Genomic DNA, 12,481 nt, shown 5'->3' on the forward strand with positions numbered 1-12,481 from the left:
CTTCACAGACCTAAAGAGTGTGAACGGATGAACGAATAGAAAAACAAATAAGCAAGGGGGGCTATGGCCCCAGGATTAATTATAAAACACGTTGAACCTCTTTCTTTCAAGGGCTACTTTGTTTTGGCTAAATTGCCTGACCCCGGATTCAAACGTGAATGTTATGCACACCATTCTGGGGCAAAACCGCAGGCGAAGGTTAGGGATCTGGCTGTTTCCACACCGGGTGGAAAGCTCGTTCCAGGGAGTAGCTCTCCAATGGAGAATGGAGCGCGTGGATCCGGGTCAGGCGGGCTGGATCGGTGAATCTAGCCTGGGGAGTGGATCCTGCCAAGGATGCTGGGAGAAGGCTGAGCCCGGGTTAAATGGGTCTTATCCGCGAGTGGATTCTTCACCGGTATGTGGTGCGGGAGATGGAGAGTGGATCTCGTGTGGGGTTTGGAGAATGGATCCAGCTGGGGGTATGGAGAGGGAATCTGGTCTCCGGGCAGCGTGGATCCACTGGATCCTGCCAGGGAAGTAGATCCCAGTGGGGCCAAATCCTGGCCCCGGGGCAATCTGTGAGTTCTGACCCGGCGGGGACCCTGCCGCTGAGCCGGGCACAGGGGAGTGAAGTGAGCGCGGCTTAGGGGCTGCGCTGGGGGGCAGGGGCGGGGGACTGCCAGGACTGGGCAGCTCCCCTGCCACGCGTGGCTTCGGAGTCCGGCTCGCCCGCGGGTGCCCGGGCGCGGGGCGGCGGGTGCCCGCAGGGAGATGCCCTGGGAGCCGTGCGGGCTGGAATCTGGACGCTCCGTAACAAGCCGGAGAGTTGAAAAGTTGGATCTTCTCAGCGAGACACTTTCCTCCCGTAGTGCGCATGCCCAGCGTCCGGTTGGGGGTTGAAATAAGGAGGAGGCTGGAGGGAAGGGATCACTCCAGTCTGAGCTCGGCTTCTCCAAGGCGCGCCTGCCCTCAGACCCACATACAGCAGCAGCAGGAGGAGGAGGAGGGAGAGAGACTCTCACCATCTCCATCCCCAGGAGCACCTGGCTCCCTCTGCTCTCTAGGATCTGTCTGTACCCAGCTGGAGGAGCGAGGGGGGGGGGGAGGGGAAGAGCTGTGCAAAGAGAGCCCAACCAGGGCCACTAACTTAGCCCAACTTTTTTTACCAGCTCCAATTTAGCCCCGGATCTTGTCACTTCTGCCAGCGGTGGAGCACAGATCGGGATTAGGTAAATAAAAAAACAACATCTCCTTTTGTTTTCCCCCCTCAAGTCTCTGTGGTTGGCTACATCAGTCCAAAGTGTCCCCTAACCGCCTCGGACAGTGCAGGTGAAGGGACAGATCTGCTGTCGTTAGAAGGACTTTTTTGTTTCCTTTGGGGGCGCGGGGTGAGGGGAGCCTGTCTGAAAGTCTTTAAAGGGTGCTTGGATATTTTGCTGCTATTTAAAAGCGAGCCTAATCCCATATGGAGCTCCTCCTTCCCCAGTGCGGCCGAGCTATGCTTTTAAACGGAGATGAAACTGACATGCAGTCTGCAAAACCCGGGGGTAGTCAGTCCCCGGCAGTCTCGAGTGCCCTAAACTGTGTAGACTTGCGCGTTTAGATTTGTATTGTGTAAGCAATTCTGCGCGTTTTAGTTACCAGGCAGCATTCGCCTCTTTCAGACAGAGCAGAACTGACAGGAGTCTGATGTGTTGCGTCCGTTCGGAGGAAGTTCTGTGCAGAGAGAAACTCGCTTATTTCCAGGCCATTCTGTCAAATGTTAGTGCAAAAGTGAGGATTATTCACTGTTATTGTTATTTCTGGCTGTCAGGAGGGAACTCTGTAAAACTTTTGTAGATTGCTGCTGAGGTTGGAGAAGAAAATAAACTCAAGAAAGGTGTTTGGGGTTGCTGACCCCAAGCAGGTGCACTGTTGGTCCAATTTAAAATGGACCCAGCCCAGTAAAAACGTAAGTAGGGACCTGATTAAGATGCTAGTGCAGCATAATGCGGTCACCTTCCTACAACAGAGTGACACCGCAGGATACATAGATCTAAAGATCGGTGGTGTCAGGAGATGAGTCGAAAACCTGCACGGTTTGATTGCCCGAGGCCTAGCGGAGCCTGGCCTGCCATAGCTGGAGGCATTGGAGTAGTAACTGTCCTTGTCTTCTTTCGGGAAGCTAAGGGGAAAGGGGGTTGCGGATGGAAGAAAAAGTTGCTATTACCGATTATTTACGGAGCACCGTTTGCTCCATAACGTGGGAGGAAGGCTGGGACTTCCGGACTCTCGTGTGAAGAGGGTGCAAGTATTTAAAACCGTTTAATCCGATAATAAATTAAACGTTTACACTCGCAGGTATTTTTCTAATTGCTCAACTGGTTTGTGTATTAAATGACACCCCTAGGAAGCCCACATGCATGCTTTCTAGCAGAGGGCATTCCTAAGCACTGCTGTGCTTGAAAGGAGGCAAAATACGTTAAACTGGCATGTTTAATTCCACTGTAAGAACACCATAATTGCTGTCTTATGAGGATCAGGACTGAGTGGTTTAAAAGGCTGCATTGAATACTTAAATTGAGCAATCTGTAGTGAACAGGATTTTTTTTTTGGAGTATAACATGTGCCTGTATTAATCAGCATTCGCTACGGTGGTCCGCAAGGCGTGTCAGCACTGATTTCATGATAAAATGTGAATGATGATTTTATAAGGATTTAGCAGAGATATGCTGACTTAGTCCTTCCCGTCCTCATTAATGTAAGCAATTAACTCCTCCACGCTCAATTAGACCCGAATAAACCTCCCTTAATAGATTCTGCACACTCCATTAATAATCTGAAGAAATCTGCGCGAAATTCTCTAGTTGTAGTCTCCAGAGCATCACGCTCTCAAATGCAGAGCGAAAGCACAACTTACAGCCCCAATTCCCTTTGCGGCTAGTTCCCGAAACACAGGTAAATTATAAGGTCAATTTTATCGTTTAAACTGATACAAATTCTGTCGCCTTGCAGGAAATATTGGCTACCTGGCACTCTGATAAAATTCTGCAGACCGTTCCAGTTTAATCGAAGGGATTTGGCTAACCAATTTTAAATAGTTCATTCGGAACAGGGTGGTTTTTTGACAGATGAGCCTTGTGGCAGGAGTTCTAGATATTCCCCCACCCTCGAAAGCCCCAAGAATCTGAAGTTTTATAACCACCAATTTATCATGTTTGTAAAAATAAGCAACATTTCAAGCTAATTTACTTCATCTATTCCCCCATGTGGAACTCATCAGTAAAACTCATTATTTATGAGTCAAGTATTTAATATAACAAATATCCCTCTCAAAAGACACATCAGAAATAGATAATTCAAAGTGAAAAGTAGAAAGACTGACTAACCACAAGATTACCGTGAGATTAATTTAATTTCGATTCACGAGAGGCTACCAACAACAAGTTTGCTCACATTTTTTTCTTATTTATAGATAGGGGAGAATATTTAGATTGAATTTATCTGGAACGTAAAGATTCCCGTGATTGTAAAACAATAGCAATTAGACAATAGCATGACCAAATCTCCAAAATAGGACAAAGGGTAAGAAAGCTGGGGACAGATGTAGTCTTTCAAGTTTATGATCTTATTTTGCAGGGTAAATTTATCTTGGCAAGAGTGGGTTTTGTTTCAGTCCTGTGTCAGTACACAAGTGGCTTGCTCTCAATTACTCAGCAAGCAAATCTGGTGTTTAAAAACTGTACAGTTTTATTGCGATGGGGGTGGGAGCGATTCAAGCAAATAACTCACAGGCTCTTTTTTTTTAAAGATAACGATCTGTTTACATGAAGCAGAATTAAAGGTAGAGGTGACACCGAAATCAAAGAAACGTTGATCTCTCTGTGGGGAAGGGAACGAGTAGAAAAGTACTGCAGAGAGAAATACACATTCCCTTTGATGTCTTAAGAGAGACTTCTCTGCGAAATAAGCTGCTCTTCATCTATATTTTTGACTACCCCAGCTGTACAGAGCAGAAGTGTAGCTTTCATTTCTGGGAGGATGCCAACAAACTTGTATCAACCTGAACGCCCCGCCCCCTGAGCCCCTTCCTTTAAAAAAAAAATACTGCTTCTAGCAAACAACATCATTAGGACAATGGATGCTATTATGAATCGTTTTTTGTACTTCCTTTTGTTTGAAAGAATCGTTGCCCATGTGTTCGTTTGGAAAACTGAAACCGATTTTCTTAAAAAATGTGACATCCTTGTAAAACAGGATTTTACCTAAATCTGTCTGGTGGGTTTGTGTTTTATATTTCTGTTTTTTTTAAATAAAACATATGATATGAAAAGAGGGGAGGGCCCCAGAATTCTGGGCTCGATATTCGTTGAGTTTGCTGTTGCTTGACACACGTTTCAGAGATAAGAATTAGCCAGGAGAATGTTTTAGAATTGTAACCGATGTGACAGCCAGATCGTCCGGGTATCTAGGCGGAATGGGCAGCTGTATGTTTAGTTTAGTTTGTTCCTGAAATAAGTGATCAAAACACTTGCACCGCAAGAAGGAGACACCTGGCACTATATTAAAACTAAACCATGTTTATTTCTGCGGTTGAAGAACAAATCTCAAACGCAGGTTGGACCACTGGCCCCTGATCAGTTATGGGACGGGGGAAGTACCGTTTATGGTTTTTTAATCAGCCGCTATACAAAATGTATCCAATTAGCAAAGGCAAATCTCGGGGAAATGTCACACTCTTTTATTCTGGGTCATTGCGACGGAATTCCTATAGGATTTGCGTCTCCTTTCCTGTGGTTGATTTATGTAAAGCGGTGTGAAAGGTGGCCTGGGGGTAGAGGATGGGGCTGCTCAGAGGGGAAAAAAATCCCCCCTCATAATCTCCCGCCTTGGCCCCATACCCCCAGCATAGCTTCTGCAACGGCTATTTCCCGTTTAATCGCATCCATATATACATCTTTGGTTTGCCTGGGATCTAGAACTCTTCGGCCACCAGGCTTCCTTTGCGCCCGAGTCTATAGAGACAGCTAGCGAGCTGGTGCTGGTTTGTAAACCCTTCTCCAAACGGGGCCTGAGTACGTCATAAAAAGTCCCTTCATCTCGATCTGAAATCCATCATCTTTCGGGCATGGGGCGGGGGGAGAATCGCTTTGGATAAATGCTCAGAGAAACTGGCAGTTTGGCGTTAGAAATGATTAATCCAGCCCCAGGGCCCCACACTAGCAGCACCACAGACACGCTCTGGGCAGTCACTGGTTGCTGGGGAAATAAACAGCGAGAACCAAATCATAGAAGAGCGAGCAACCCCCCCCCACCCCACCCCCAAAATCTAAATGTGTCACTTAAGAGGGGCGAGCTTTAAAATACCTGCCGCTGTTTCCCCCAGAGAGCGGCATCTCCTACCAAACGGTTGGCAGGAGCTGTGCGTGTGTCAATGACTGTGATTGCAGGACGAGTCAGATTTTCCCAGTTACCTACGTTTTTCTCTCCGTCAATATTTCCTTTGCCTTCCGAGGTGCAGTGCAGCGGGCCGGCTGGGACGGGCTGAGGGACCCTGATTTGAAAACATCCCAAGTTCCCCTTGACTTCAATGGGGTTTTTAAGCAGACTTTAGCGGAGGGGCGGGCTTTGTAGTATCACGGGCGAGGCTGGGTCTCCCCCCGCCTCAGTGCAAACCCGCAAACAAGAGGTTGTGGGACCCCGCAGCGCGGCGACGGTTGAGCCGGTCTGCCTGTGGGTTCAGCGCGGAGAGCTGACTGAAAATCGCTGGCGTGGCATGGGGCAGCGCAGGTCTAACTGCGCAGCGCTTGCGGTGGGAACGTCTCTGGCCTTGACCGCTCGCGGGAGACGCACTGTAGTGCCCTGCAAAGCGGCCGTGGAAAGGCTCTTGCTCACCCCTAGTTTTAAAATGGGGGTTTATTAAGCCAGCATCGAGCCTGATTAGCGAAGATCTCGACCAAGCTCGTCCCCTTCCAAAGGAAACAAAAACGAAAATTCAGCCTTGACGCCGGGGCGCAGGGCTTTAATAGTTACCATTATCAGCCTTCAAAAAACATCCCCCCCCAGCCATGAGGGCTGGACCTGGGGTGCTGGTTTCAAGGGGTTTTCATCGCTTCCAGAGTTTACAATTTGGTTTAATGGCTTTCAGCACCCTCCATGCACATTGTTCCAGCACCTCTGCCCCGGCCTTTGCCCGCGTTCCCATGCAGCAGCAGCCGGGAGGAGGCAGCTCAATGGCTGGTGCTGGAGCGGGAAGGGGCTACGGGGAAGCGCTGGGAGACGCAGCTTCCCAGATGCAGGGGCTGGGAGTTGGCGAGGGTGAAACCCTCGCGCTCTGCTTCCCGGGGGAGGTCACGGTTTGGTGGGCTCGGCTGGGAGACCTGTCACGCCTCTGGGCGGCAGAGTTCGAGCCCTTGCTTCGAACGGGCGGGATACGGCCGCGATGCGCTTTAGTGGGGTTAACTCTTTTACCCTGTGAGTTGCCAGGAAAAACGGTGTCCCCTGGGACTCACGAGGGCTCTGCCATTGACCCCAGCGGGAGCTGCCGCGGCGGGCTTGGCACGTCCCCGCCAGCAAGCCGGGTGGCTGGGGGTGTAGCCCGGGGGTGCGCGGTGCAGCCGAGGAGCCTGAACTGACACGCAGCCTCCCCAGCGAGCGGTGCGTCAAGCGGAGGAGGCCGCGCTGCGGCGAGCCGGGGCTCCCGAGGGATGTGTTAGGAGCAGGCTTGGCGGCGGGGCGGGGGCAGACGAACGGGCTCCTAACGACCTGCAGAGCTGTGCCGTGAGCCTGGGGCTTGCACGGCTGCTGTGGGAAGCGGCCAAGGCGCACAGCGCCAGAGCCCACCGCGAGCAACGGGCACCTTTCCACTGACCTGCCACGGCCTCTGGGATACGCCCAGCAGCCCGAGGCTCCGAAGCCAGCCCTAGAAAAGGGGAGCAGCAGGCGTGGGGGCGGACCTGTCTCTGTGGCCTCCCTGTTGCATGAATTTGTCTCTCTTTCTCTTCCAGACACTCGCCTTCCCTGCTCCCAGATCCTCCTCCCCAGTGGCCACCATGGGAAGTAAGACTCTGCCGGCCCCAGTGCCCATTCACCCCTCCCTGCAGCTCACTAACTACTCCTTCCTCCAGGCGTTCAACGGGCTGCCCGCGGTGCCCTCGGACCACCTGCCCAACCTGTACGGCTTCAGCGCCCTGCACGCCGTTCACCTGCACCAGTGGACATTGGGTTACCCAGCCATGCATTTGCCTCGCTCGTCCTTCTCCAAGGTGCCCGGGGTGTCCAGCTTGGTGGACGCCAGGTTCCAGCTGCCTGCCTTCCCTTTGTTCCCACACGTCATCCAGCCCAAGCAAGAAGCCACCAGCGTGCCCCTCAAAGCCAAACCCCGGTTTGATTTTGCCAACCTAGCTGTGGCCGCCACCCAAGAGGATCACTCTAAACTGGGCCAGGCGGACAGCCAGAGCTCGCCTCCAGGGCTCGGCTCCTTGCTCGAGGTAACTAAGCTCTCCCCGGAGAAGAAACCCACCCGGGGGAGGTTACCTTCCAAAACCAAGAAAGAATTCGTCTGCAAATTCTGTGGCAGACACTTCACCAAGTCCTATAACCTTTTGATTCACGAAAGAACCCACACCGATGAAAGGCCTTACACGTGTGACATTTGCCACAAAGCCTTCCGAAGGCAAGATCATCTGCGGGATCACAGGTAACTCCAGCATTTTAATAGGTGGTGGGGGGGTTATAACCATAGGCTTTGCTTGGCTCTGCCCCTCCCTCTCCTATACCACAAATAGAAAGGTGAGCTAGACCATTTTCGGCCTGTAAATGCAGGGGTGTCACCTCAGGCTGTCTACTGCTTTGTACAGTATAGTAATGTCCCAAGTGATTGGGGCTTCTTGATTTGGCAGATGAATCCGTTATAGCAGTTTACTTGCCTTCCCTGTACACCGCAGAGGACCATGCCTTCATCTGTCTGCTTTCTTTGCAGGCAATTTGGGATGGTCCTTCCTTTTTATTTTTGAAAGTGATTTTAATCAGAAATACAGAGTGGCCATTAGAGCCAGGTATTTACAGTAAAAGAATGACTCCCATAACGGTGTGTGCTTCCTGCCTGATTTTTTTCCCCTTGTGTCCCCCATTCTGGCTTCTTGTTATACACAGCATCTCATATTTGGGCCTCAGCAGTAGTTTGGGATGTAGGCCACAAACAAGGGGTGGTTTTTGACAGGTCACCCGATTGAATTGTCACTATTTGTAAATCTATATTCTCTCTCCCCAGGTATATTCATTCTAAAGAAAAGCCTTTTAAGTGTCAAGAATGTGGGAAAGGCTTTTGCCAGTCCAGAACTCTAGCTGTCCACAAGACACTGCACACGCAAGTAAAGGAGCTTAAACCTTCCAAACTTAAATGCTGAAACCTCCAACACCCATGAACTAAATCCCCCATCAGACTTTATACCAAATTCAGAACAGACACAAAAAAACCCAGGATGGGAGCACTGAACTTTTTTTTTAATTACAAGGTTCCCAAATCCTGGCTTAAAATATTGTTTTGCCTTTGAAACACATATTAATAATATGGAGAATGCAAGAGAACTGGTTGTCTTGTGTGGCTTTGATAAACTTTATGCCAAAAGGTGGTGCTCACGTATTGGACAGGAATCTTCATTTTTTTTAAAGCAAAAGCGTAGCTTCCAAAGGTATTACTTTTTACATTTTTTATTTTATACTTTTTTTGACTGTATAAAGCTTCTTACTTAAACTCTTCAGGAAACAAAAAAAATCCAGAAGACAATTAAGAACTGAAACGTTGGCTTCTTGTTACAGCACCATTGAGACCAGGAGAACAACTTGCAGACTTGTTTGTTTCTGTTGTTTTCTTTTTAAAAAGAAATGTTCCAAAGTGACCTAAATCTCAAGTGAAGTCTGCTATGCACTAAAAGCCTCATATAGAGCTTAGAGCTGCAGCATCAACACTAAGTGAAGATCTTGTTTTTGTTTTGTGGTCTAGTGCCTTGGGAGATGGTTTGTAATTTGTGGACTTATTTAAAAACACCCAAAGGAAAGAATAATGGCAATAAATCAAACTGATGCTATGCACAACGTGGTTTTAGTGGTACTTTAAAGTCTGTGTGTGTCCCGATGAGAGAGTGGGCAGGATAAATCTCAACCTGAGAATTTTAAAGGCTGGCTTTCTGAACAGTGTATTCAAAAAATTAAAACTAAGAGACATTCCAATATGTTTTGTTTATTAAAAAAGTTGTATGGCTATTTGGCACTTTATGCTGATTATTGGTAATTGACATTTATCACTGGATTGTGTTTTTTAAGTATTAAAATAAATTGTTATTTTACAGGCAAGCCTGACTGGATGTACTATTCACATATGTTCTGAATGTTCGTTAACCATTTGTTTTCAGGTCTGTCCTCAATCGAACTCCCTCCCCCAATTGTCAGAACTTTCCTTTTCAGGCGGTGTAATATTTTAAATTATTTTTCACAAATTGTGTACTGGGGGAGTGGCGAATGTTAAAAGTAGACTTCTTTTTTTTTTTTTTGGTATGGGTTAGTCACTGTTTTTACCTACAAAGGAAAAGTCAATAGATCTGAGGGAGGGAGGAGAAAAGGTTGAATCAAATCACTGTGCTCCTAGTGTGAAAAATTCACCTTGGTAACTAAATCTTGGGTATTAGCAGATAAGATTAGATGTCAAAAGTGTTAAAAAACAAATCAAATGAATAATGGGCAAACTGTTGCCATTCACACAGCCTGAGGCCATGGGGGAAACACTCCTTTACATTCTCTCTCCTCTTTCATTGTCAGTAGTATATATTTATCAATTGCATCTTGGCCCAGTCTAGTGTTGATGGGCGGCCTTTGATTACAGGCAGCTGTCTTAGATCAGAGATGTTTATTCCACTGCAAAACTGCTTTGGATTGAGACATGGAGAGGGAGAATTGAGCAGGGTTCCATTTGAGCTTTTAAAGCATGTGTTGCTTCTTTTGTAATTTCACAGACAGAACAGCTTCTTCCCTGATCATTTGCAAATCACCTCTGAAATAAAAAAGCTGAAATCAAACAAATTTGCCTTATTACAGATCAAAATAGTAACTTTTATTTCAGGTTTTTCTTATTTCCAAAACATAAGGCTTAAAGGTATAAAGCACTGAAATCAAAACAAAAACATTTTATTTCCCTTCTTTTCCATTTTCTCTCTTTGTTTTACAAAGATACTATTTATATGGGCAAGGAATCTTATGAATGATAAAACAAACACTACTGCCTTGTTTTTTATTTGGGAAAGATAAGTATTTTCCCTCATTTGTTTATATATACTTATGTAGTGGTGTCTGTGAATATATATATTCGCACCGGTATTCACAGATACCACTACATGACTATTTCAATACAGCTGATCAATTCCAGTGTCCCTCTTATGAAAACCTTTGCAGAGTTTAGTTTAGTCAGATAATGATTGCTGACTAAATATAGCGATAAATAGGGTGGAAACTGACACATCTCCAGTGGGCCAATATAAATAAAGTTGTGCAGAAGTGGCTTTAGTATAGATATGTAGTTGTATTGGAAAAATCAACGATTGCATTAAGCGACAAACAATACAAAGTATTAGCTAAGCAGCCCTGTTTTGTATGGGAATAGATATGTTGAGAAGAATATCATGATGCATTAGAGGGTGAATTAAAAACAGTATCGTTGTATTTAGTACCTTGTTTCCTTAGTATGCACATGCACCAAAGTCACTTTATAAACTCTGTATTATTTATAGAATAGCCTTGTGGCACCCCTAATAAGAGACCTTCCTTGCCTCAAACAGCTGACAATCTACCTAGATAAAACAGACTAGGAGACAGGTGAAGTGACTTGTCCGTGGCCAGTGGGAGAGCTGGGATTAGGACTCAAATCACCTGGTTCTCAGACCAGTGCCCTACCCAAACAGTTTGCTTTCTGCCCTGTACTGACAACACTCTAGGGTTCTCTGGTCTCAGTCAGGTGCCTGCCTCAGAAAATGAGCCAGGTCTTCCCTCACCAGCTACTAGGAACTGAAATGACATCTCCCAGCCACAGGAGGGGATAACGGTGCTGCTGTTACGGAAGCATTACCCCCTCCCCCCTGGGGGGAGCATTACTTCTGAGCACGGCCTCTGTTAAGATGGTACCAAAAACTCCAGACATACCTGATATTTGAACCCCTGCTCAAAGTTCTGCTAGACCATTTGTTCGGTGGTTCCTCCTGCCCCTCACCCCCTGTTTTTAAGGAAAGTATGGCAAATATCACGGGCCATGCAGAAAGAAAGGGATCAGCAGACACCTCTCTTTCTGTACTAGCCACTTGTAATTCATTACAGGGAACAAATGAGCAGGAATGTTCCCTGGAGTTTATTCGTGGGGGGCTTAGGTGAACGACTCTCTCCTGGAGCGAGTCATCTTTTATCTAAGTAATAAATAAAAGGGAGTTTTCTGATTCACTTCCAAGGGGGGCGATTAGTCAGATGCAACATTCCCATGCTGGTTTCATCATGTTCTTATCCTCTCTGATTAGGACCCCTGAATTCTGTAGGAGGGAAAAAACAATGAGAGGTAAGAAATCTGATCTATTGTTTATTAATCCTAAGCATTTCATTGTAGGATAGTATAGGTGGGGAATGAAGAAGCTGCTCCTTCTGTATTCACGTTGGGCATGGGAAGCAGTTCATTTATAAGGCAGCAGCTTGGTGTTTTGACCGCAAACACATATTGCTGTCAAGAATTTCCCTGTGCAATTTCACGTGGGGAAACCCTGCCCATCCCCTAGAATTGATCTAATCAGAATTGCCAATTTATTGAGAATGTATAGAGGGTAAATCTTTTCTATAAACCGAAGTCTGGATTAGTCAAAACATCTTCTCTTGGTCTCATGCCTAATTGTGCTAGCATGCCATGCAAAATCACATTTTGTCAGTTTCCTCTATCCGTTTAAATCCAGGTTTATGTTTTGCACTGTAAATGCAGGAGTTCCTTTCGTGTATATGATAGCAAAGAAGAGATGCAATTGTTACATTTAGCAGACAAATAATAGGAACCCCCAAAACAAGTGAGGGAAACTAGATTGGAGATGGGCATATTAACATCAGTCATATGAGTCATTTAAATGATCAATTACCTATGTGTTTTTTGTTTAAATGCTCTTCATCGTTGATATTTACCATATAACTAGTTTAGGCTTCTTAGAATCAGATCTCCATATACAGTATTTTCACAGGTTTCAATTTTCATCCTAAAAATATCCTTCAGTGGGAATTTTGCCTGAGTAAGTACGACAGCATCTGGCTCTAGTTGCCTCTTTTATACAAGATTTACAAAGACAATGACATTTTCCCATTTCCAGTTTGACTAAAATGTAAAGATGTCTTGTCACATTTTTTTCGCGTTCCATTAAATTTTTTCCTGCTCATAAAATGTAGTTACACTATATTAAAGGACTGATTCTGCAGAGTTCACTAAGGCCAGATTCCTACTGGTGAGGCC

At 46.4% G+C, this 12,481-nt stretch overlaps 1 protein-coding gene across 2 annotated transcripts; it reads left to right on the forward strand.

The window, feature by feature from the left end:
* The first annotated feature begins 927 nt into the window (after nucleotides 1-927).
* Nucleotides 928-9,741, forward strand: OSR1 (odd-skipped related transcription factor 1). 2 transcript variants are annotated; one of them, XM_045008760.1, is made up of 3 exons: nucleotides 928-1,211; nucleotides 6,969-7,660; nucleotides 8,234-9,739. In XM_045008760.1, exons 2-3 carry the CDS (start codon nucleotides 7,014-7,016, stop codon nucleotides 8,367-8,369), a joined length of 783 nt encoding a protein of 260 aa, XP_044864695.1. In that variant the 5' UTR covers nucleotides 928-1,211; nucleotides 6,969-7,013; the 3' UTR covers nucleotides 8,370-9,739. The 2 variants fall into 2 exon arrangements, with proteins under 2 accessions (XP_044864695.1, XP_044864694.1); XM_045008759.1 differs by lacking the exon at nucleotides 928-1,211 and having other exon boundaries at nucleotides 8,234-9,741.
* The last annotated feature ends 2,740 nt before the right edge of the window (nucleotides 9,742-12,481 follow it).

The sequence above is a fragment of the Mauremys mutica genome, chromosome 3 (genome assembly GCF_020497125.1).
Source record: "Mauremys mutica isolate MM-2020 ecotype Southern chromosome 3, ASM2049712v1, whole genome shotgun sequence".
NCBI lineage: Eukaryota > Metazoa > Chordata > Testudines > Geoemydidae > Mauremys > Mauremys mutica.

Bases quoted from the DNA above. Each gene is read 5' to 3' on its own strand.
- OSR1 (XM_045008760.1), top strand. From the start codon at position 7,014: ATGGGAAGTAAGACTCTGCCGGCCCCAGTGCCCATTCACCCCTCCCTG. The intron at 7,661-8,233 runs GTAACTCCAGCA...CTCTCTCCCCAG, and splicing joins GATCATCTGCGGGATCACAG to GTATATTCATTCTAAAGAAA.